This window comes from Colletotrichum aenigma (genome assembly GCF_013390185.1).
Source record: "Colletotrichum aenigma strain Cg56 chromosome Unknown KSG_Cg56_contig04, whole genome shotgun sequence".
NCBI lineage: Eukaryota > Fungi > Ascomycota > Sordariomycetes > Glomerellales > Glomerellaceae > Colletotrichum > Colletotrichum aenigma.
Window position 1 is genome coordinate 5,414,309 of NW_023500910.1, and position 24,121 is coordinate 5,438,429.

At 53.9% G+C, this 24,121-nt stretch overlaps 8 protein-coding genes across 8 annotated transcripts; 4 read left to right on the top strand and 4 right to left on the bottom strand.

The window, feature by feature from the left end:
* Positions 1 to 3,895: 3,895 nt before the first annotated feature.
* Positions 3,896 to 5,379, bottom strand: CGCA056_v007280 (Metallocarboxypeptidase A-like protein; the record flags this gene model as incomplete). The annotated part of the gene is made up of 5 exons (XM_037322529.1): positions 3,896 to 4,400; positions 4,448 to 4,539; positions 4,588 to 4,701; positions 4,755 to 5,011; positions 5,064 to 5,379. 5 exons carry the CDS (start codon positions 5,377 to 5,379, stop codon positions 3,896 to 3,898), a joined length of 1,284 nt encoding a protein of 427 aa, XP_037179132.1.
* A 1,331-nt stretch (positions 5,380 to 6,710) lies between these two features.
* CGCA056_v007281 (uncharacterized protein) lies at positions 6,711 to 8,123 on the bottom strand (the record flags this gene model as incomplete). The annotated part of the gene is made up of 1 exon (XM_037322530.1): positions 6,711 to 8,123. One exon carries the CDS (start codon positions 8,121 to 8,123, stop codon positions 6,711 to 6,713), a length of 1,413 nt encoding a protein of 470 aa, XP_037179624.1.
* An 872-nt stretch (positions 8,124 to 8,995) lies between these two features.
* On the bottom strand, positions 8,996 to 10,441 carry CGCA056_v007282 (uncharacterized protein; the record flags this gene model as incomplete). The annotated part of the gene is made up of 1 exon (XM_037322531.1): positions 8,996 to 10,441. The coding sequence occupies one exon, from the start codon at positions 10,439 to 10,441 to the stop codon at positions 8,996 to 8,998; it is 1,446 nt and encodes a 481-aa protein (XP_037179133.1).
* A 1,667-nt stretch (positions 10,442 to 12,108) lies between these two features.
* orsC-8 (Tyrosinase-like protein orsC) lies at positions 12,109 to 14,382 on the bottom strand (the record flags this gene model as incomplete). The annotated part of the gene is made up of 6 exons (XM_037322532.1): positions 12,109 to 12,930; positions 12,983 to 13,145; positions 13,211 to 13,336; positions 13,395 to 13,458; positions 13,759 to 14,249; positions 14,333 to 14,382. 6 exons carry the CDS (start codon positions 14,380 to 14,382, stop codon positions 12,109 to 12,111), a joined length of 1,716 nt encoding a protein of 571 aa, XP_037179134.1.
* A 1,919-nt stretch (positions 14,383 to 16,301) lies between these two features.
* On the top strand, positions 16,302 to 18,013 carry CGCA056_v007284 (Serine/threonine-protein kinase RIO1; the record flags this gene model as incomplete). The annotated part of the gene is made up of 2 exons (XM_037322533.1): positions 16,302 to 17,855; positions 17,906 to 18,013. The coding sequence occupies 2 exons, from the start codon at positions 16,302 to 16,304 to the stop codon at positions 18,011 to 18,013; spliced, it is 1,662 nt and encodes a 553-aa protein (XP_037179128.1).
* A 697-nt stretch (positions 18,014 to 18,710) lies between these two features.
* Positions 18,711 to 20,054, top strand: CGCA056_v007285 (uncharacterized protein; the record flags this gene model as incomplete). Its single annotated transcript, XM_037322534.1, has 1 exon — positions 18,711 to 20,054. One exon carries the CDS (start codon positions 18,711 to 18,713, stop codon positions 20,052 to 20,054), a length of 1,344 nt encoding a protein of 447 aa, XP_037179129.1.
* An 816-nt stretch (positions 20,055 to 20,870) lies between these two features.
* CGCA056_v007286 (uncharacterized protein) lies at positions 20,871 to 22,188 on the top strand (the record flags this gene model as incomplete). Its single annotated transcript, XM_037322535.1, has 2 exons — positions 20,871 to 21,490; positions 21,555 to 22,188. 2 exons carry the CDS (start codon positions 20,871 to 20,873, stop codon positions 22,186 to 22,188), a joined length of 1,254 nt encoding a protein of 417 aa, XP_037179130.1.
* Positions 22,189 to 23,146: 958 nt separating this feature from the next.
* CGCA056_v007287 (uncharacterized protein) lies at positions 23,147 to 24,121 on the top strand (the record flags this gene model as incomplete). The annotated part of the gene is made up of 2 exons (XM_037322536.1): positions 23,147 to 23,786; positions 23,850 to 24,121. 2 exons carry the CDS (start codon positions 23,147 to 23,149, stop codon positions 24,119 to 24,121), a joined length of 912 nt encoding a protein of 303 aa, XP_037179131.1.

A 24,121-nucleotide genomic window follows, 5' to 3' on the forward strand; every position in this document is an offset into this window, starting at 1 on the left:
CTCAAGGAATTCGCTGAGCGTATCCTACAGATCCATGGAGACGCCAAGCCTCTAGGGAAGAACTGGGTTCAGGCATTTATCAAGAGAAACCCATCTGTAAGGGTCCAGAGAAGCAGAGCAATTAATTCCCAGCGCATCAACGGAGCCTCAACTAATGTCATCAGGCAATGGTTCAAGCACCTCGCCATCCCTGAGATCATAGCCATTAAAGCCTCCAATCGATACAATATGGATGAGTCTGGTATTCTGGAAGGCAGAGGATCAAATAGGCTTGTTCTTGGATCATCAGAAACTCGTTCTATCCGCAAGAAACAGCCTGGATCGCATGCTTGGACATCTCTGATTGAGTGTATCTCTGCAACTGGCAAGGCACTGCCTCCACTTGTTATATATAAGGGCAAGAGTGTCCAGCAGCAGTGGTTTCCTCTAGATCTGACGCCATACGAATCCTGGAAGTTCACAGCAACAGAAAACGGGTGGACTTCAGACTCTACAGCTGTTAAGTGGTTGACAGAGGTCTTTATACCTTCTACCCAGCCAGCAGACCCCTCAGAGGTCAGATTGTTGATCTTGGATAGTCATGGAAGCCATGAGACTACTGCTTTCATGTATACATGCTTCAGAAACAAGATACACTTGCTGTTCTTGCCAGCACACACGTCACACGTCCTTCAGCCACTTGATCAGTCGGTTTTTGGGCCCCTCAAGGCAGCATACAAGAAGGAGCTTGGATTACTTGCTGAATGGGATGCTGGTACAGTTGTGGGCAAGAGAAATTTCGTTGTATGCTATGGCAAGGCGCGTAAGGCAGCCCTGACAAGCAAGAATATCATCAGTGGCTGGAAATGGACTGGTTTGTGGCCTATCAGTATGGCTAGACCCCTCATGAGCCCTCTGCTGCTTGAGAACACTTCAACCCCTGCCAAACCAGCTGGTCAGGTCTGCAAAGGGCTCTCTGATGGCAAAGCAAGCGAAAAATGGGCGGCAGATACATCAGCAGTCCCTTGGTCAACCCCCAAGAAGAGGGATGAGCTTCAGGATCAGTTCAGCCTGTTCAGCAAGCTGGATAACGATGAGCATACGCAACGCCTGCTTTTTCGGAAGGTTCAGAAGGGCTTTGATGAGAAGGCATACCAACTGGCAGTAGCCCAGCGAAAGATTGAGGCACTACAAGCAGAGGTTGATGCCAGTAGGGCCAGGAAACGCAAGAAGGTCAAAATGAGCCCAAATTCGAAGTTTGCTGATATTGAGGCTATTCGGAGGGCTCAAATCGAGGCGGGAGAACTTGAAAATAGTATAAATGAATCCAGCGAGTCTGAAAACCCTAGTGATAGCGAAAGTTGTATTGTAGTTGCATCAGAATAGCAGAAGTCCTAGGTTTAAGTTACTGCGTTGATATATGGGGGCATAATTTTTGGGTGTCCGGAATGAGGGGGTGTCCGGAAAGTGGGTGCGGGACGTTAACATGAGGCCTGGAAAGTGTTGCACCTGCCAATTCAAGACACATTCTGTTGCTGCAACTTCAGGGACTCCGTCGTCAGCAATCGCTGCGAGGTAGATGATTACTGCCGACTGGTCTGGGAAAGAGGCTTTGAAGCTGCTAGTTTCCGGGATTTCTAAGCTTGCTTCAAATTTTAGTCGGGCTGGAGTAAAAGAAGAAGTGTCTTGGTTGCCGAGAGCGCGAACGGAGCTGTTGATGTTGGCTTGGTACGAATGACCAAATCCGTGGGGTTCCTTGGTCGCTGGAGCAATGCTGCACACGCTGTTGGCAGCTATTGTAGCATACCCTTCCCACTGGCAAAAGTCCACCTGGTCACCCGAACAGTTTACGGGTAGGAAGGAAACCGGCACATTGGATTTCTGGAGATTCGTGTTGTATAGCCAAGCTGCATAGAGGGCTGCGCCCATTCCGGTTTCGACTTCGACGTTGTTTTCGTCCACAATTGAGGTACTGGTTCGCGGGTGGTGATCGAGGAGATCAACAAAAGGCATGGAAGCGTTTTGTCCATCTTGAGGATCTCGAGACAAATTTGAAAAAGGATGAACCGCGTTCTGCATCGCGGATGCCAGGTAAATTGACGCGATAGTCAAAAGAGCGCCTAACGTGGCGTGAGGAGATTTACTTTAGAAATTACCGTTAGTGATATAGCTTTCGAATGTGTCTTTTGACGGCAGGGTCTTTAAAAACTCACAACAGGTTTTTGGATAGCAGGAACCGAACTGATCCTGAAAGCCCCCGAGACGCCGCATCGTAGGCTTGCAAATCTGCCACGGGTTTCGAAGTTGCATTCAAAAAGCGGTACCAGCTGAGCTGACCCAGTGCCGATGAAACTGGTACAAACATGAGTAGTTTGAGAACCACGGCTATCTGCGCAATGGCGGCTCCCACATTGCTGTATACCTTGATTCTGAAAAAATAGGCGGCATCGTCTTCCTTGCCGTCTCTATGGTGTAGAAACCAGCAGTAGAAGCCCGAACGTTGCGAAAGATAGAACCATACACAGCAACTCCATGTACCACCAGTCGCTCAAAAGCAGTACAACCGTCGATGACCGTTTGGGTTCACGGTATGCTAGTGACTGGACCTGCGGGGTGATGGTCGGCGTGACTGATACATCGGCGTTGGAATCTTGTTCGGCACAGGTACCTGGCGGGGCTAGAAGCTTTTCGTGGCTCCCAACACTCATGCTGGCCGCTGTCATGTCGTTAGAAGCTTATGTCGGAACCTTTCCTGAAGTAGATTAACAACTGTTAGCTTTCGGGTAACGCCGTTTTGTCCAAAGAGTTAACTGAAGGACGACATGGGTTCTCGCATGCAACTTTCGCAGAAGGGTGAAGAAATGACTCTGATCCGGTGTGTCACGCGAATTTATGCAAATCCTAGATAAGCCCCCTTGAACGGGAGGCTTTTGAGCTTCAATATCACTTGGCGGCTGAATGTGCTAGTTAGTTCAGCTTCGATAACTCGCCACGGAACCACACAAAGATTAGCTTTCCGGAGGCCTGTACATTTGAGTGGCTTTTCGTGAGATGACCTGATGACTAGGAATGTTTTCGGAATATTTTGAAGATTTTTAGTGCCGTTCTTGGCATGTAGATTGAGAATGTTTCACAGCTCATAAAAGAGACTAGCAAGAGGTTTCTAAACTCTAAATTTGTTTTCACGAACGGAATCAATATGCAAAGCGCTGGTGAAATACAAGCAGTCGGAGGAAAAACTACATACCAATGAACTGTATGTTAAGTCCCCGTTATCCCGACTCTGCCGTCGTCTTCGAAGTAACTGGTCCTTGAACAAGAAAGCAGGCTATGCGAAGATCGCAGAGTAAGTGAACACACCATGATTCTTCGTGGTCCTAAGACTACTTCGTCTTAGAATGTGGCAAATACTTCAGCTGCGATTTCCACTTTCTAGGCCGCTGGTCGGCTATCAGCACGTGGAATTGCGTTCAAGTGCCGAAGCCGTTATCGGCAATTGCGGTACGGTTCGCACCGGGCTGTGGCTGTTGGGAGTGAAACAGATTTGAATCATCCCACTTCTTGCGTGCGGCTTGACATTCAAGACAAGGCGTTGTCTTCGACCGGACCGGATCATCCTCGAATGATGATTGCAGGTCTTCAGCTAAGCCACATCAACGCCATCAGCATACCTTACCTTACATCACACTGACACTGGAACAATAGTGGAAGTTGAGTTTCAAAACCGCAATCAGGCATTTGATCGGCAAAGCGTAGATACCGTGGAGATCACGCAAACAATTCGTGGAATTTACCAGGCGTGGCCTAGAACTCCCCAGACTGGCCGACGGAAGACACCGGACTCATGCCATAATTCATGAATCATGAAAGATAATAAGTAAGCACCAGGTGCATAATTGAAGAGCCTATCTTTATTCTAGACGTTCGCAAGCAGGTATTTCATGCCATTCCACTGCTCAATAGCGCTGGGCAGAATCTGCGCGGCGGGCAGAACGAAACCACCACCAGCTGAGCCAGACGGCCTGAGCTCGATGGTCCAGGCCACCTCCGCGCCAGCAGCACCCGTGAGGTAATCAGGAGCACTGCCAGTAGTTGCATAGAGAGTGGAGCAGCTGGGTCCGTAGGTGAAGCGGGTGCCGTAGGACTGAGCGATAGTCGTAGCGGTGTTGCCGGCGAGAGTCATCTGGCGCGCGTGGTTGCTGGCACGAGCAGAGCAGTCGTAGCCGTAAGGAAGCAGAATGTACTGTCCATAGCTGTGCCAGTCGATGAAGAGCTTGATACCGTTGCCAGAGGCGAGGCGGTCGGTGTAAGCCTTCAGAGCAACCATCTCAGGAGTATCGCCAGCTGCCACACCCTTGTAGGTCTCGGAGCAAGGGTTGGTGGAGGCGCCACCGGGGAGCTGCCAGTTGAAAGGCCAGTTTCTAAGGAGATTAGTGAATTGTTTGTTGGAGGATAGTCGCGAGCGTACCTGTTGATATCCGTGCCAATGCAAGTGCTTCCAGATCGGGGTTGACGGTTCTTGCGCCACAGGCGGTCATTGGTTTGGGTGTAGGCAAAGCCCTGAGAGAGTCAGTTTCAAGTCTTGCGTACTTGAAGTAAGTTTCTTACATCAGGGTTCACGATGGGTAGAATGTAGAAATCATACTTGTCAAGGATAGCCTTGACAGTAGCATCGTTCTTCTGGTATCCATCGATGAGTTGGTACGTGAGGTACTCAACAACCTATCATGCGTTGATTAGTAGTCCTTGACGCAACCATGAGCGAGAACTATTACCATGGAGGTGATCCACTCGCGAGCGTGGACGGTACCGTGCCAATAGATCGCAGGTTTAGATCCCTTACCACCGCTACCCCAAAGGTGAATGCCCAGTAGTGAGCGTCCGCCGTACGAGCTGCCTGCGTTCACCAACTCAGAGTTGGAGGGGAAGTTGGACTGCAGGTCACGGATGAACTGCTGGTGGTCGGCGAAGGCGTGGTACGAGTTGAACCACGACAGGTCCGGAAGAGCCTGAATGGTGGCATCTCCGTTGCCTGATGAAGTCAGTATTCACGCGCTTGTTCAATCGCCATAATACAAACGTACTCTCGTAGGGAGCAAAGGTGCCTTCCTCGGCGATGTCGGCACCCAGATCCTCATGCAGCACGGTGGTCTCCAGTCCGAGCTTGTCGAACTTGGAGATGTCACCAGCAGGGATGGCCACATCCAAGTGCTCGCTGTTATCGAGGTTGAAGGGGATGGCAGCTATGTTGGCGATCTTCGCCTTGATGGAACCCGCATCGTTGTGGGTGGCGATGCGGAAAGCCTTGAATCCATCGTAGGTAATCTTCTTCTCGAGAGGAGTGACGGCCGCGGCGGAGGCCAGCGGCAGCACGAAGGAGAGGCCAGCGAGGAACTTCATTGTGAGTGGCACACTCTGATGGAGGTCGGAGGTCGGAGGCTGAAGTGCTAAAGGTCAGAAAGACATCCTTCCAGGCGATCATCCGCCCTTCTTATGGAAATAAGAAGGCGCCTCCATTCTTGTGTGTCCCGCGGCAAGGCTGCGCAATGTAGTACGACTTCCTATGGTGTCACTGATCGACCTTTGCAGAAAACGGTAGGTGTGATCTGAGGCTGCATTATCCCGTTGATTGATAAGGAAGTTGTGATTGGTGTTGTCATAGAACCCCTCACTTACCTATGGAGAATGAGCCGCCATGGCTGCTTCTGCTTGTTGTCGAGGTAGGAGTGACGAACGGGGATGCTTCAACATCGATGACAAGTGCGACCCATGCAAAAGGCATGAGCCGACTGCCAGGGGCTGGCCAGCCACTGCCGAGTAGAAACCCATCACAAAGCGGAGGGAAGAACGATCCGGGGGTAGCTAATCGGGCAGCTCGGCAAGGTCAGAAACATTCGTCAGCTGTCGGCTCATGAGCTCGCTTGGCGATGAGCAGGGACTTCGGGGGCATTGGCCTCTTGGACTGTAAATATTTCTTCAGACCTTCCCGAAAGGAACAGGTCAAGATAACCGGGCAAGCATACCATTGAACAGCCAAGACTCGGACTAGCTTGGTGATTACGGGGGAAACCTGCTCACTGATCGAAGCAGCTTGGCCGGGCACGCAACTCGCACGCAACTCTTCAAAATCCTTCCACCTGCCCTTAAAGTTTAAGCTTAAAAGGTTACTTGGTGGCGGCGATTGGGTGATTGACGGACCAATGGAATGAGCCGATCTGCAAGAGCCTGCTTTGGTATGGTGCCACGCGCTCGATGCGACCTCAGACGGCGACCAAATCCCGGTTGGGTCAACTGTGTGAACACGACCGCTGCAGCTTATTCTGAAAGGTCTATCGAGTTCTGGGCCAGGGAAACTCATTGGTGTTGAATTCAGCCTTTGAAAACGGCCCTCTCTGTCTGAATCTGCTGTTGTCAGGCCCAAAAATCGTGGGTATCATCGGCTTGATGTATTCGACAAACCAAGGAACAATACATCTCCGGAGATGGCGGGATCACGAAAGATTATCTCTCATTTCAAGGTGGTGAGCACTTGCCAAGGCCCTAAAATGCGCGGCGGGACCACACTCAAGGTCGTGACTGGTGATACCCCAGTCGCCAAGCAGTTAACCAAACGAAAACGAGGTTGGAGGGATTTGTCCAGTGCGACAATGGTCATGACCGAGATATCGCCCCAAAAGCAACGCTCATGGACTTCACGAATTGAAGTTATTGAATTTACAATGACCCATGGGCTATCTTCTCCAAGACTTCACCTTGTAGTAGCCGCTCTCATCTGCTTCAAATTCAACGCCATTCTTGCCAAACAACTCCTTCAGCTCTTCCAGCTCTTCTGGAGGAACTTCGCTCCTGTCCGTCGTGCTGAGCATCCGCCGATATCGTATCTTCCGTAACTTGGGACAGCACTGGCCGACATGCGACGCAAACGCTAGCAAATCATCGTCCACGGGGCCTCGCCTCAAGTCCATCAGATCCAACGTCTCCAACCTCTCTGGAAGCATTCTCGCAAATCGTCGCACCGTGTCTGCAGTCTCTCCATCATACAGATGATGCCATGGATCATACAAACTCACCCCGTCAATATCGAGACGTTCGAGTACTTCGAAGTTCTTGAACGACGTGACCACGTCGAGAAGCTGGTCTCTTCTTGCCTTGGGTGCTTGTAAAAGGGCCCCATTTGAATGTAGCGTCAACTCCGTGAGCTGATGTTGCAGTGGCTTGAGTGCTTCCACCATCTCTCGCGGTGTGGATTCACGTGAGCCCCCGGCAGTTTGGCGAGGTTCCAGCGTAAACTCCCTGTCGCCAGTGTTCAGGTCATCGGTCCAGCTAAACCAGAATTTCTTCACGTTCGGAAATCCGCGAATCAGCTCCTTCATTTCTGGACCAGTGAGGTTCGCCATCGTCAGCAAGAGTACCCTGACGGTGTCAAACCTGAGCCCAGAGACCGGGCCGTGAACGGTCTCGAGCCATAGAGAGTCGAGGTTTGGAGCCCACTCTGATAGCGGCTGGATGTTCTCAGCAGCTCCAAGGTTGTCGATGTTGAAGTCATGAAGCTTCTTCAGCAGGCGCGCTTTTCCGGTGGCCTTGGCTACCGATGAGAGTGTTTTGAAGAACGTGGCCTTGTTTCGCCTTTGATAGTAGACGGTGCGGACGTTGGGCGTATGCGCCATGATCATCTCCGTCAGAAACTGAGCGACTTTTCCTTTCGTTTCCTCCTGCATTTCCGAAGTCTCCACACGGTACACAGACGCTTCCTTCCAAGTCAGGGCCTTAGGTATCGGCACGTTCAAAGCCTCTGCAGCCGACACGAGATCCATGTGGTTGTCGCGTGTTCCACGGTACAGGTCGAGTGCCGGATAGGTTGAGATGTCCTTCACCTCGGCCGCCATCTCCGGGTTGGCCATGAAGCTGAGGAGCAGTGGGATGAAGGCCGTTAGGTGCGGTCCACCGTACATGTGCTGAGGGTTGATGAACTTGAATAGTTCAGCCACGGCCACGCTTCGCAGTCGCCTACACACGTGAGACAGCGCGAGGAGGCTTGGTTCGGCTCCGATCTCATAGTCTCCATCGTCTTCAATGTCGGGGATTTTGCTGGAGATCTGTCGAAGAATCTCCACAGGAAGCTTGTCAAGTCTCAGCTCTCCCATCGTGTGTTGACGCGATGATATTCTGATGAGATAGTAGTAATATCAATGATCGCCACATAAAGAAATGATTTATCGACAAATTTGCTTTCAGTTGTTCGTTCCTGAATTCACTTCCCAGTGAGCTTGCTGAGGTCGGTTTAGCGTGTGGCTGCCTGCGAGCCCCGCTGTTACTTAATCATGTCCACTGTCTCAATTGAACACCGAAGATTGAGGTCTGGAAAGAATTAGATTTCCAACCAAACGACATGAAGAGGTGATTCTAATGTGTTTTTTATTACGTAGCTAGTAGTTGAAATTTCGAGAGTGCCTGAAATTTCCATGACAATCTCTAGAAGGAAAAAGAAGAAAATGTGGACGGTGGGCAACGGCGGCGCGCAGACGAGAAGCTTCTTATGAGTACAGGCGCCTCATTGCTAACTGATGTGATGGCTATCTAGGTTGTGAACTTGAACAAGACGTTGTTGGACTGAAAAACGTTGATTTCTTCTAACGTACGAAGAACATTATGAGCATCATTGCTGTTAACTGTAACCACATTATTCTGGAACCTGGGCTTACGATACTCACAAACCCGGCTAAACAAATCAACTTCGACCATACTCATTAGCGACGACGTTGATGTCCTTTAGAACAGGCATTCTGGAAAGTTTCGACTATGAAAGCTCGGCAGAGTCTCTCAATATTCACTCAGGAAATCTGCGGTGCGTCACATGTAAGTTCCTCTTTATGGAAGTTGTAAAATTGAATGTGTTTTAGGAAACTGTCTGATGATGTCCTTTCTAGACATTACTGTTGCTGTGTATTGAAACCAAACCCTCTAGCCAAAACGCCTTGAACACCAAGTTCGCTCAGTATCCCCAAGGCCATTTGTACTATTCCCAGTCCTTTTCGACCTTCCAAGCGTCGCTCGGGTGTAAGCCAGCAGCAGCAAAGTCGCAACCACGGTGTCCCCATTTCCTCCTGAAGACCTCGCGCCCAGCTTCCGTCATCACGTCAATGCCTGTCTGAAAGCCATATGCGTCGTAATAGTAGGGCTCGCTCGGGTCCCCGCCTCGCTGGCCCACTTGCCATGTATTCCTTTCTCGCTCGGCGTGTTTGTGGTTGAACATATCCTGGCCGATACGGAAGAGCCGCTTGAAAGATGGAATCGGGTCACGAACTGTTGTGGTGACGTCTGCGCCATCGATCACGGCACCGTCGCCTGATTTCGGCGGCAGCTTAGCCAGAGTGTCCTCCAGTCCCCTAGCCGTCTTCTTCTTCAAATGGTCATCGGCTGCCTTTGGTACTGGTGGGTTGGGGTCGGTGAAGCTGAATCCATCTGGCACTTCTGTCTCCCGGTAAAGCATACGGAGGTCTTCGAGCACCGAGGCCACATCTTGGATAATCCCTGCCTTGGCGCTGAGCATGCTCCAACCCGCTTCCTCAAGTCGCCAGTGCATGTCGCAGTCCGTCATGTAGTACGGAATAAAGGTGTCCCAGCCGCCGACGTCATCGTAGGCTGTTGGGTTTACCAGCGCAAGATGATCATAGGCAAAGAACCTCGCGCCCCATTTCTTGTCTGTGTGGAGGGTATGATTGACCTCCTTCACCGCAAGATCATAGATGGTCTGGTACTCGGGAGTGTTGACGGGCCCTGAAAGTCCTTCTTCGCCTTCCTCGAGAGATAATACGAGCGAGTCCATATGACTCCAAAAGTAATACGGCCACTTCCTCTCCTTGCTGATCGATACAAAGTAATTCTGCAGCTGGGCAAAGTTGAGCAACACCGGCGTGCTAATGACATTGACGCCGAGCATGTGCAACTGCGTATGATTGAGGTATAGTGGGTTCTGCAGCGACAACCTGTTCAACGCGTTGGAATCATGGACGCCTGTGTTTTCCACCACGTATATTTGGTCCGCCGGCCAGCCCGCCGTGACGTATCCGACGACGGTCTGCAGCAACATTGGCCAGCTGCGCGTGAAGCCGATGAGCAATGGAGGAGCGATCGGGAGGTTGTACTTCTGGTACACGTTCGGTTCCTTCGGCTGGTTCCAGGAGGGCACCGGAGGCGGCTGCGACGACATGAGCATCGGGAAGGGGTCTTTGACGGGTGGAGGCGTCCATGTCGGTAATGGCTTGTATGTCGGCGTTTTCGGTACGTTCGTCTTTCCTTTCGTCGTCGCAGAACTCCTATCAGCGACGCTGGTGATAACGGTGTTACCGAGGTCCGTTTGCAGAAAGACAAACATGAGGCAAACGGCGAATGCGACGTATAAGAACGCGAAGTGCTGTCGGGATCTGGTGGATAGCAGCCTTGGGGCTGCTATGGATATCATGATGGTGTTAGGTATGAATTGTGATCGATAAAAGTGGTGGTCTGGTAAAAGTTGAGATGTAGGTCGTGGTGGTGGTGGTGGTGATGATGGATGTCGTGGTGATATCACGGGCCTGAGGTTGAAGGAGAGTCGGCGAATAAGCGACCACCCAGCTCTGTTTGCGAACTTTCTTTGTTTGCCACCGAAGGATCCAGGAAGGGAGCTTGCTGGGTCGAGGGCGGTGTCACAAAGTAATCGCCCAATGGATTGTTGTTTCTTGAATGTTTGCTTCGTATTGTTTGCGCGATGATTGGGAAATCACGACTCAGTTCTTGATGCTTCCCGTTTCCCGGTGCACAGCAGCGCGTCGCTGCCTTCTCAAGTCCCACGGCAGGCGGACTGTATTATTTCCCTCTTCCCACACGGTTGCGTCAGGTCGAATTGTTGTCGCAAGCTGGCGTGGCGCATTCATTCATCATTAAGTATTGGCGCTGACTGGAGTTGATACCCACACCTCACAGCCATTCGTTGTGGCTCATCTCGAAGTTGACGATTGGCATATAAAATCCGGGAATAACAACCATTGCCGAAATTTTCCAACGATGGGACGAACAGAACGGGAAACCAGCTCTACCTCAATTTTCCCATTGCCCATGGCCATAGCTTAATAGATTTCTGTGTGCAAACATGTCTTACCCGTTGGTGGGAGAGAGGCAAAGGACCAGCCCCAGAGCTAAGCATCATGTCAACGTCACCGCTCACGTACCTCTGAGCTCACCCAAGGCGCTAAATACAGACCACCAACCAGGATGACAGATGTTTCAAGCCCACCAAAGCGCCATCAAAAAGAGGACCAGCCAAAGCCACGCGTTTTTTGCAGGGCCCGTTTTGGCTCGGACCCGGTTGGTCGAACGGGTCGTGGGTTTGCTGCGCTTTGATGGGCAGGGGGCCGAACAACCGAGCACGCACCCGAACTGCAGGGATGAAGGGGAGCCTCAGCGGGTCGTCGGCGGACAAGCGCGAGGCCTAGTGGGCGCTCCCGTCTCAACTACGACAAAGCTTGGCTTTGGGGGCGAAACTGGGAGGCACCTGGTTTGCGTGGATCGACGATGGGATGTCCCCAGGCGGGATATTTCTAGGTTGTGGTCGTGGGAGGTCGTTGTGGCTTATGGCTTTGAGCTAACTGGGGTGCTGGGCCAGACTCTCGTTTGGACTTATCGTTTCCTTCAAAAACTGGGTTTTTTGTCGCCTCGCTGCCTGCATGATGCTAGTCTCAAGCAAGAACGAGGCAACATTACGGCGAGACAGGATATCGGCTGAGTTGGACATTGCAGCTCGCCAATCGCTGCTGAGCCGTGGCCCAGCTCGCGGTTCTTGACTGGAATGGCTCTGACGGGATGCTTGGCCAAAAGGATTGCCCCATCCGGACCAAATTGGCCGGACACCATTTCCCAAATGCCTGTGGCGGTCAGCTAGCGTTCAAAACAATGCTTAAGCTTAGCTGCAAGCTTCTCGAATGGAATGCGTACCTGAGAACGGGCGTAACTGAATGGCGTCTGTGAGTACATCTAGCCGTGTTCATTTGGCTTGGCCACGCGCGAAACCATGGTGCAGTAGAATGCGGCGGGGACTTTGGTGAAGGGTATCGTGGTTCTAAACATTAAAAATATAGCTAAGATGATGAGTCTCTATTCGTACATGTAACACAGCGGCGTGCCGCCCACGGTGTTCATCAGATCCTTGATCTTGACGGGCGTCGTCAACGGTGTCAGGTCAATCAGGTCGTCAACGCTGCCGTTGGGGCTTTTCGGATCATCTTGCAATGAAAAAGTGCCGAACACGCCCTGCCGATTAGCAAAGTCGAGGTTCTGCCAGATCCAGTAGACGCGATCGACCTGGGCTTGATGGACCCAGAAAGCGGGATCCCCAGGCGCGATCAATCCATCCGCGCCAGGATCGCCGCCGATAATGAAATGGCCTCCACCGTGGACACCCAGGGTGTTCGGGAAGAAGCGATCGTCGCCCTGTAAAAGCGGTGCGAAGGTCTCGATAGTCTGTTGTTGGGTGATAAGGTTTGTTGTATTTCGGAACGAACAGTATTTCGCTGCAACGCTCTTGTTCAGATCCCGCTTCAGACATCGCGGCAAGTCTTCTAGCGGATCAGTGACATTGAACGGCAAGTCGGTGCCATACTGTGCAAGTGCAGCTGGTCCAATATGTACCACCATCTTGGAGAAAGGTCCTGACTTGACACACCCGCCGCCAGACCCCGGCTCGAGGACGATGAGGTTGTTGGAGAAGGGCTGTCGGAGACGAAGGCCATCGTGGGGGATGAAGGCACCGTCACTGCCCAGGGAGGTCTCGGAGCCGTCGAATACCGGGGAGGCGGCGGGATCTTTGATGTCGAGACCCCATTCCCAGTATGGCAGTGCGCCTTTGTATGCGCATTCCGTTCGTAGCTTTTGTTCAAATGTCGCCAGGTAATACCGATGCCAAGCGAAGAATGAAGCCTGTGAGAGTTAGTGGGCTGAGTATTAATTGACAGAAAGAAACTTGACTTACGGTCAGATGTGTGTTTCTGAAACTTGTGTAATGTACGGCAACGAAATCATCGTAGAGCGACTTCGCCATCGGGACCCTCTTTGGATCCGACAACACGGGTTGCCTCATGATGCACTGAACAGCGGCGACGAATGACTTTCGTTCTGCTGTTGAAAGTGTCCTCCTGGAAGCCATGATCAGAATGAACAAGCCACTTTCTAAGAGCGATGTGGTAACACATGAACATACCATTCCTTCCTCATCAACACGTTGTTTCCATAACATGAATTGGTAACATTTCTGAAAGAAGGCCGATGATTCTGTTTTCGGATGTTGTCAAGCGCCCTTTTGTTGAGCTCCGCCAACGCCTTTCCGCTATCAATGTCGGCCGAAGTAAAGTTTCCTGAATCAGTCGAGTTCCCAAGTGGCGTACCAGTCGGGCCTGCTCGTGGTCTCCCAGTCGGTGTAAATGGTCGACGCGTCGGTGTCCTTGCGGACTGTCTTCCGTGTCGCCACGCCCGATGTCTTTCTGTCCCCGCACCAGGTCTGCCCGTTGGCGTGAAAGGCCGAAGCGATGATGAACTAGAAGGTGGACCCGCCTTTGGTCCTGCTTGAGGCCGTCCCGTGGGCACCAATGGCCGGGTTGTAAACGAACTTGCAGGTGGTGCTGCTGGACCTGCTAGTGGTAGACCTGTGGGTGTAAATGGCCGAAGAGTTGATGAACTTGGAGGTCCCGCATTAGGTGCTGCGAGAGGGAGACCTGTCGGCGTGAAAGGTCTTGGTGATGATGAACCTACGGGTGGCCCAGCGTTTGGTGCTGCCATAGGAAGCCCCGTGGGGGTAAATGGCTGAAGTGTTGATGAACTCCCTTGCTGTCCCCCATTGGGTCCTGCTAGAGGTCTTCCTGTAGGTGTGAAAGGTCGTTGTGATGACGAACTTCTCGGCTGTCCTCCATTTGGTCCTCCATTTGGTCCTCCATCTGGTCCTCCTAGAGGCCTTCCTGTGGGCGTGAAAGGCCGTACCGACGACGAGCTCGCAGGCGGCCCACCATTTGGTTCTCCTAGAGGTCTTCCTGTTGGTGTGAAAGGTCGCAGCGAGGATGAACTTGCAGGCTGCCCCCGGTTCGGTCCTCCAAGAGGTCGCCCTGACGGTGTGAAAGGTCGTAATGATGAGGGACTCGCAGCTGATCCATCGTTTGGTCCTGCTAAAGGTAGCCCTGTTGGCGTGAACGGCCGAAGTGATAAAGAGCTCGCCGCTGGTCCCGCTTCTGGCCCTGCTTCCGGCCGACCTGTTGGTGTGAATGGCCGAGTGCTTGGCGTATTCGGAGCAGGTCTCTTGTCCTTCCCTTGTGCTAGCGCAGAGGGGACCAACAAGATGTAGATGACCCCCAGAATCCAAGTCCAGCGCAAGATGCGAGCCATCACGCCGAAGACAATTCGATATCCCAAAAGGATCTAACAATAACGAACGGTGGTGACCAGATTACGATACATGCCCAAAGGCAGGCCCAGTCCAGGGCTTTCGACATGATATACGAAAACCCTCATCCGCCCATGCCATGTGGTAGCGCAGATCCATGGGACCACCAGGTTTCATCGACTAGAGATTGGCGAACTCTAGGGTCCTACCTTGAGTCGATGAGACAGAGGTTATTTTAGCATTGATGGTGGTGTTGACCCTGTTCACCAACGGGAGGATCAGAGACCTCCAGGGCTGCTAGGTAGGTCCTGGATCAAAGGTTGTTTATTGACTTTGACAGTGTCGAACCAGGGACCGTGCCTGGATGGGAGCTCTCTCCACACATACCAGATGTCAAGCGCACCGACACCAACGTGGTTGCCTCTATCATTTTCATGAAAAGCAACATCTTGCGTCTCGGCCGAGAATATGGGGGTCATCCCCGCTAATTTTCGGGACAGCTTCGTCGAATGCGTGTTGTACCGAATTGACTGAAGCTAGGAGGCAGTAGCAAAGAAGGGGACAGGTAGGAATTTGATAAACGCAACCTTATGGAGGCAAATGATGCGCTTGACGACCTGTGGACTAGCAATTGGAGGCTCAGAGCTAGAACATTAGTCTTTGTATCTGACTAAGACAACGACACCACAGCGACTGGGCGAGATACCGTTTGGCTTCGACCATCGCATAGAACATGCGACGAAGAGCCTCAATAGTCCTAACAAAATAGGCGAAGGCAACAACCTTCCCGCTCGGTAGCACGACATTGCGGGCAAAATGGAAAACATAACAGTTACCTACCCAAGTCTTCGAGTCATGAGAGCTATGTGGTGGGAATTTGGACATTGGCTTTGAAGCTAGAAGGTCAACTGCAGGTCGAGTCGAAGTCAAAGGGTAGATCAAAAGTGTAGTTCATAAGCTTACTCCACAGTTCGACACTTGGCTGAGCCTGAGATGTCAGCTCCGGGTCACAGCAGATGACATGTCTCGGGCCCAGATGCACGGAAGACTTCCAGAACGGGCCTCGCCCAAACTCCTGGGCTCAACCGTTTGGTCAGACCATGTGTCCTGGAGGGCTTGAGAGGCGGCGTCATTATCTCAACGCGATCTAGGGACGAGAATGTGGTTTGGATCATCGTGGTTGGGTAAGCCAGTCGGCGGGATCGAATAATCAAAGAGGGACGAAATCTCTCAGTGACTGAAGTAGCGGCAAAAAGTCTCCTCGTTTCTATGCTGAACATGACTCCAAAGTCAAGTCTCGCAACACCGGGGAGCGGTCCGGCTGCCCAGGCTCGAAGCTTTTAGCGGTTTGCCGCCTGGATGACCCCTTCGAAGGACATCCAGATGTTGGGCCGAGGCTGTCGAGATTACGATGTGATAACGCATACTTAGAATGCATACATTTGGTGTACATGATGGATGCATCAAAGTGAAGACCGGGATGGAGTTGGTTGTTTGCTCATCAAGGTTGTGCGAGATGTGAGCTCTTCCTTCCAGCGCATTCGCCTCGAAATGACAGCAGCTTGCCCCACTTACCCAACGCAACCAGCGCTCTCTCGGCTAATCCTTAGCGCCATTTAGCGTGTAAGCCCCCAGAGCAACAGCGGTGATTCATTTTTCGTCACTGAAATTCGACTCGCTGTTGACTCATCACAGCGCACGGGCCCCGGTCATTGGCCGATGAGTCGATAAACCCCGCCACCGCCGATAAGATAAAAAATTCGAAAATCCCGGCTGTCGAGATGGAGGGGCAGAGGGGTAAACAATTTCTCGAGCACACTCGCGACAACACCAAGCCAGCGGCCGCGCCATCACCAGCCGCAACATAGCCAAGACCCGAGCAACTGGACTGCGATCAACAGACACTCTCGAATCGCCCAGCATGGCTTCCAACGAGTCTCCCGCCGCTCCCCACGAGCCCCCTTACACATACCGCCCGAACCAGGGCTACGAACAGACCGAGGAAGTCCCGGCCGAGCTGAAGAACGTGTCCCGCGACGCCCCGGCGGCCGACGATGATGCCGAAGATGACATGGAAGACATCTTTGGAGAGGACGACGACGTTCCCAACGACGAGTGGGCGGGAGATGCCGGCGACTTGACGAAGTCGTACAACCGCCAGCGCATGTTCAACAGCAACAGCAACGGCGACGGCGGCGCGGCGCTGCCTCGCTCCAACGCCCAGCGACCGACGGCAAACACCTTCGCCAGCGTCGATGACCAGATCACCGCCCTCTCGAAGCACGCTGCCAAGATCAGGCTCGACAGCGTCAAGGGCCGCGATGACGATGAGAAGACAAAAGACAAGGCGGACCGCGCGACGAGCGAGCAGGTGCTGGACCAGCGCACGCGCATGATTCTGCTGCAGATGATCAACCGTGGCGTGGTCAGCGAGATCCACGGCGCCATCAGCACCGGAAAGGAGGCCAACGTCTACCATGCCGTGCTGCACCCCGAAGACGATGGGCCGACGGTCCAGCGCGCCATCAAGGTGTACAAGACGGCGATTCTGGTGTTCAAGGACCGTGAGAGGTACATCACGGGCGAGCACCGTTTCCAAAAGGGTTTCGACAAGAGCAGCAACAGAAGCATGGTCAAGCTGTGGGCTGAGAAAGAGTTCCGCAACCTAAGGAGAATACACGCTGCCGGCATTCCTTGCCCGGAGCCCATCAGCCTGAAGCTGCATGTTTTGGCGATGGGTTTCTTGGGTGACCGCAAGGGATGGGCGTACCCTCGCCTGAGAGACGCCAAGTTGGCTGGAGATGACGTTGATGAGCAGTGGAGAGGACTGTACATCCAGCTCCTGGGTCTGTACCGCAGGATATACCAGGTCTGCAGGCTCGTCCACGCCGATTTGAGCGAGTACAACATTCTCTACAACGACAACAAGCTGTACATCATCGATGTCTCTCAGAGTGTCGAGCCCGACCACCCTCGCGCGTTGGAGTTCCTGCGTATGGATATCAAGAACGTCGGTGACTTCTTCAGGAGGAAGGGCGTTGACACTCTGTCCGACCGCGCCATCTTCGACTTCATCACAGCGACGGAGGGCCCTGTCGAGGAGCCTGCTCTGGCTGAGGCCGTCGAGAAGATCTACCAGAGCAGACCCGCCGACGAGGACGAGGCTGCCGCGGAGGTCGAGGTTGACAACGAGGTCTTCCGTAAGCAGTACATCCCCCAGACCCTGGAACAGGTCTACGACATCGAGAAGGACGGTGCCAAGATTGGGCAGGGCGAGGGTGATAAGCTCGTCTACAAGAACCTGCTCGCTGACACCGTTGTTAAGGAGAACGAGGAGCAGGACGAAGAGGAGGGGTCCGAGGATGAATCTGGCAGCGGAGCGTCTCTTGGCAGCGATGATGACGAGGAGGGCGACTCGAAGTTCGACAAAGGCAGGCCTAGAGGGCGCAAGCACGAGGACAAGGACGAGAAGAAGGTACGTTGCTGCTCGAGCTTTGGGACTGAGCCATTACTAACATAAGGCAGGCACACAAGCTGGCGGTCAAGGAAGCCAAGCGCGAGAAGCGCAAGGACAAGATGCCCAAGAGCATGAAGAAGAAGCTGGTGTCGTCCTCTTCCAGGAAGAAGCACTAAGCCATTCGCCTTGATATACGAGACCGGCCAACCGTGTCAGAAAGCCTCGGGACGGAGACATGCTTGCAATCGGATGATGAGACTCGATCGGCCATGGACGACCGGCGTGCTGTGTTTCGCACACCTGCGTAACCGCCGTTGGCCCGTTGTGAATGGCTCTAGACAGCCTTTCGGCATCATGATGATCAAAGAGAGCCCTGACGATTGCAATTTCTGCTGTGGTAGCAGTGTATCAGAGATGCCGGATTATGACGGATAGCTCAGATACCAAGATAGACCCAGCGGAATAACAAAAGCGTGTACTTCGCCAATCTCATTGTTCTCAATCTTTCGTGATACGTCTAACGTCCCGCCCGACCCATTTTCCAGGCAGCCCCTTCCTCAGACGGAAGTTGCAAAGGCTGGGGATGCTCCTTCCTGCACATCACGACAGGAGTGCAGGACGAGGAGGGTACCTGCCGCGCCTCCCCCTTCATGCTCTTTCCTTCCCAAGGCAGGATCTTCCTCCCATCGGTGCCCCTCCCGGTATAAAATTCCTCACATCAACCGCCTTCCATCGATTCTGCTCCAAAGCTTCAACACCATCACCGCCGAGGTTGAGACATCTCTCGCTCGTTCCGCTCCCACGACCACCATTCCCCATTCATTTCGCGATCGTCTTATCACTCACACTCACTCAGTCCTTCCGCAATTCAACATGTCCCTCTTTCTGTTCTTCCAGCTACTGCTGGCTTCCCTCGTAGCTGCCCAGACCAACCACATCATCCATGGATTCGAGTACTACGGCTGCGTCAACATCACCTCGGACCAGTTCAGCGCCTTCGTCAACTTCCCCGCAGGCTTCACCCCCGAGCAGTGCGAGTCTGCCTGTACCGGCTTCGACTACGCTGCCGCATTCCCTGAGTATGTTTCCGTCATTGCCGTCAAGGATTCCCCGCTGACATTTCCTGTGCTTGGTAGTGGCTGTCGCTGTGGACGCAATATCGCGAGCCTCCCCAAGGTGGACGAGGCCATCTGTTCCAATCCTTGCGGCGGCAACACCTTCTATGGCTTCTGCGGCTTCAGCGATGCAACTTGCAGCTATGCCAACGTCTACCAGGCCTGCGACGACTTTCCCTCTGACCCCAACACTCCTGCTCCCAGCTCACCTGGCTCTCCTTACCCTCCCGGTTCGAACCCTCCCGGTGCTAGTCCGTCTGGGTCCAACACGCTCTTTTCCTACCCTCCTGTCTCCTACTTCTCTGCCCTTGCTACCCCTTCGACTGCGTCCACCACTTACCTGACCGTTCGTCTTCCGACCGTTACCCGTACCCTCAAGTTGGCTACCAAGTCTACAGAGGTTGTGGTTCACACGGTCCCGCCCGGCGGTCTCTCGACTTCGTGTGCCTCGGAGCATGACCACACACCTGCCCCCTCTTTGCCTCCCATCGAAGGCGCACCTACGGGTCCCATCGTCGTTGTTCAGACCGTCTACGTCCACAAGCCTGCCGAGAGCTCCTCCGGACTGCAAGGATACGACACTGTGCAGGGCGATCCTTCTGCAGGTACGCTTCAGGGAGTCCCCCCCGTTACCACTCAGCCTGGTGCGACCACTCTCGTCGTGCCGACTCTCACCGTCGTGGAGGCATCTACTCTCTGGCCGTCTCAGGGTCAGTCGACCGTCACCGTCCCCTATCCTCCCCAGACAGCCACGAGTGAATCTACTCTCTGGCCACCTCAGGGTCAGTCGACTGTCACAGTTGTCTTCCCTCCCCAGACGGCAGCCACCGAGACTACTCTGTGGCCTCCCCTGAGTCAACCTACGACCTTGGTTCCGTACGCGGATCCGGCTGGCCCCGCAGCATCTGTTTCGGGCAACGCTGGCAATGCTACAATCTCGGCGAGTCGTGAGGTGCCGGAGTTCCGCACCATCATGCCGGACGACCCTCCTGCGTCGGCGACTCAGATTGTCCCCGCCGTCGTCACCACGGCCCAGGCTCACCGCGTCAACGCCGGCATGGCTGGTGCTATTGCAATGGCGTTCATGGCCGTTGGTATCTGATATGAAGTATGAAGGATGTTACTACTGCAGATGGTGTCAGTGGAGATCAAGGCGTCGTGCCGCTTTCTTTTTGGGAAATTTTGGAGGTCGGGCACTGTTACAGACTGCCGGCCTAAAGTGATGAAGCTGGGAGAAGTTGCAAGCAGATTATGTAGACAATAGTGGCGGCGCAAGCCCTGTCGAGAATACGAGAAAATCATCTGTCTCATTCATTACCTCTGGTTCTGTGCTATGGCTAATCAAAGACTCTCGGCAGGATTTCATGATGATGTTGCCTTGGAGACGAAACAGTGCTCGGGATGAATCCATCAGGGCGAGGAAGAGGTCAGACACGACGCATCCACGTTCTTGGTCAGCGGGCGGTTTGGTTGCTGCGGTCATTACAGTGGTCGGATCCAGGGGTACAGTGACGGAACTGTGCCGATGAAGCGCTGTGGGCCTTCTCAACAGCGCATTTCGGGTCTATTTTTGGCGACAAGCACGTCCGCAAGGGAGATCTCACACAGTGCTGCAGTTCCACCTGAGACCCAAAAAGTTCGCCGATGGTGTTGCAGTTCGGTACGTATCACACGCCTTCCTTATCACCAATTTCCAGGGAAGTCGCACCGACTCGGTACTTGCTCGGCGTCGCTCCCGGCTGAGAAGCAGCCCAGCGTGAGTTGTACCTGACGAAACCTGCCTGACCACAATTTCATCAGCAGCCTGTTTCCCCCGTCGGATCGACTTGCAGCTGCGACTTCTCGAAGAAACAACACAGGCAGTAGATCCAGGACGACTGATCGCCTCTCCACCCGGCCGATCAATCACTCTGCGGCCATGTCAGAACCGCATCTCGGCGCATCAAGCCCGAGTCGCGACTCTCAGTTGGAACCGCTGCCGCTGCCGCCGCGTGACGCGCCTTTGACCGCTCCGGATGCGGATGCGGACGCGGGAGAGGCGACCTCGGCAACGGCGATCCAGCACCACGACGATCCAGCCGACGCCGCACCCCAGACCTCAACCCTGGCCATTCGCTCGCGTCCGCTGACCGAAGAAACCCCCGCCGGCACTGGCGATGACATCTCGCTGGGCCCCTTCTTCGAGGTCCTCACCTTTGACTTGCGCTATCACATCTACCAGCTCGCATTCGGCAGCAAGATCCTTCACCTCTACCTCCTGTACCGCCGCAGCCTGCAGCCCGACATTCGGTGGCGAAAAGGCCACCAGCCAGTGCCGGCATGGTACCCTCACTCGCCCGGCGTGTCGCCCATGGACCCGCCGTCGGTCGATGCGAGCATGACGCCGCAGTGGTACTGGTGGAGCTGCGTCTGCGCCCCGGATGACCGGAAGCTCGAGACGAAGCTGGGAGACCAATGCCCCAGGGGATTCTTCCAGACGTGCGGTCCTAAGGAGACGTATCTGGGAATCTTGCCGTGGCTGTTGACGTGTCGGAGAGCGTGAGTTTGACATGAGACTTGGGAAGCACACACATCAGACGATAGGACTGACAATGCACCGCAGCTACGAAGAGACGATCAAGGTCTTGTACGCCAGTAACACATTCAAGTTCGAGCAGAGGCTGGAGTCCATGTACTTCCCCTACGCCATCGCCACGCCGCACCTCAACTGGATCACGTCGCTGGAAATCCGCATACCGGACCGCGACGAGTCTCTCACCGACCGCACCCTCGACAAGGCCCCGCGACCATCGCCTGGCGCCCCTCTCATCACGGAGCTGCGCGCGCTGAGCCCACGCGATCAGTACCTCCAAATCATCAACCAGATTGCTCCGACCTTTCCCGCGCTCCGGCGGCTGCACATCTCGTTTGAGGGGTCCGTCAGACGTGTTCCCGTGCCAAAGCCGAATGTAACGTCGCTGCTCATCTCCACACTCGGGGAGGTCGACGCGGACGAGTTGGAGGGAGTGGTCCTCGGGCCGATCGACGCGCTGCCGCTGGGGATTGAGAAGCAAGTACTCTTCTACCAGTCGCTCTACACGGCGCTGCTGGCCGCGGAAGAGAGGCAATGGGGAGAGGAGGTCAAGGAGGTTGAGCATCTTAGGAGCGATGGACGGCCCGGATGGACCAAGTTCTGGCGCTCGCTCGCGAGGGAGAGCGACGCGAAGGCAGGATACTGGGTATGCAAGCATGGCTGATGATGTCCGCCATCATCAACCCCCTTTTTAGCCACCGGTCGGTTCATCGAATGGCCCCGATTTATGTATTCCTACGCCCCGCTGAAGTGCGGCGTTCCTTTTGATTACCCCAAACAGGCAGAAATCCTCTTAAAGGCATTTTGACCTTCTTCGGGTTGCATTTTGACTTTTCTGGTTCCGAACTGCACCGTGCAGCCCACCCTGTCGCGTGCCACCGCCCGACCAGTGTTTTGGGAAAGTAAATAGACAGCCGTCCCGGGGGCTCGCAAGCACTGGCGATTTGCGGAGAGGGGGGGAGAGGAAACGGAGGTGTGGAGACACTTGATGTGTGTTGCAGGGAACCCGCCGCCTCCGAAAAACCGCCCCGTTACAGAATAACTCTACCCGGTTCTTCATGCCCTCCCTATTTGTTTCTGCTATTCGGTAGCAACACTTCTTGTACATGACATGACATGTCACACTTGATGCATCGCAGAAATCCTGGTTAATTCAACCAAGGGGATTAGTAGGGATGGTTCATGCGCGTGTTTGCATACGTTGCATACGAGTTACAGCCATGGGGGCAAAAAAATGGGCAGGCGCTTTGACGGCTCTTTTGTCCACATGTGTCTTTTCTTGTTTGTTTCATGAAACCATCGTCGATGTGAGATTTGTTTTTTGCGGGTTTGCGATTCCGAGAAATCGTTTAACCTGTTGCTATTGCTTACCTGGTGCTGATATAAATATCTCTTGGCTCTCACTCTCGTGTGGTCTGAAGTCCGGCGCGGGTCGGGTATGCACGCTCGGCTTCTGTCAACCTGTCTTTCTTTGGCTACAGCAAACACACCGTCGGTCGGCCGCTAGTGTCGCGGGTCGTTTAGACGTTTGGGACCGTCCTTCTAGAAGGAATCGAAGCCCGTCAGGTTGAACTAGTCGACATATCACCAAAGACGGCCTTGCACCATCAACTGACTTCAAGATGTTCACCCCTCTCTCGAGTATGAACGCCTGGTGGTGGTCCATCCTCGAAAACCACATCTACCCCCTCCCCCCCTACCCCCCTCGCAAACGCACAAAACCAATGGAAGTCCTCTGCGTCGGGCCCCCTCGCTCCGGCACCGAGTCCCTCCAACAGGCCCTTCTCACCCTCGGCTACGACCACACCTACCACGGCTGGGACATCGTCTACGAGGACCCGCCGATCCCCGCCCCGGGGTGGGTCAAGCTCGCGCGGAAGAAGTACTTTGGGCACGACAACCCGGCCCCGGACTCGGGCGACGTGAGCATCTCAGCCGAAGAATTTGACGAGCTGATCGGGCACTGTGTCGCGGTGACGGACGCGGCGGCGAGCTGCTTCGCGCCGGAGATGGTGCGGGCGTACCCGCAGGCGAAGGTGGTGCTGAATGTGAGAAGGGACCTGGAGGGGTGGCATGAGAGCGCGGTGAAGACGCTGGTGCATGTGAATGAGAGTTGGAGCTTTTGGGTGGCGAGTTTGTTGGATCGGGAGGCGTTTTGGGCGTGGCATGTTTATGAGAGGTTTCTTTGGGCGTTGTTCTTTCGGGCGCCCGATGGGGATATGGCGGGGGCTATTAAGAGGAATGGGAAGTGGGTTTATCGAGGTGAGTTCTTTGGTGTTGATGGGGGAGGGGGGATGTTTGAAGAGTGAGAGCTGACGATGACAGAACATTGCGACATGATCCGCGGCATGGTGCCTCCCGAGAGGTTGCTTGAGTGGTCTGTTGATGACGGCTGGGAGCCGCTTTGCAAGTTCTTAGGCAAGGAGGTGCCGGATGAACCATTTCCTCATGCGAATGCCACAGGGCTTGGCGGAGGGTGGAAGGCAAGAGAGGAGATGGCGACGAAGAGGTGGGTTGAAGGGGCGCTGACGAATCTCATCTGGGCGGGGATCTTCTTTGTTGGGGCGGCTATTGCGTGGATGAAATATGGACGATGA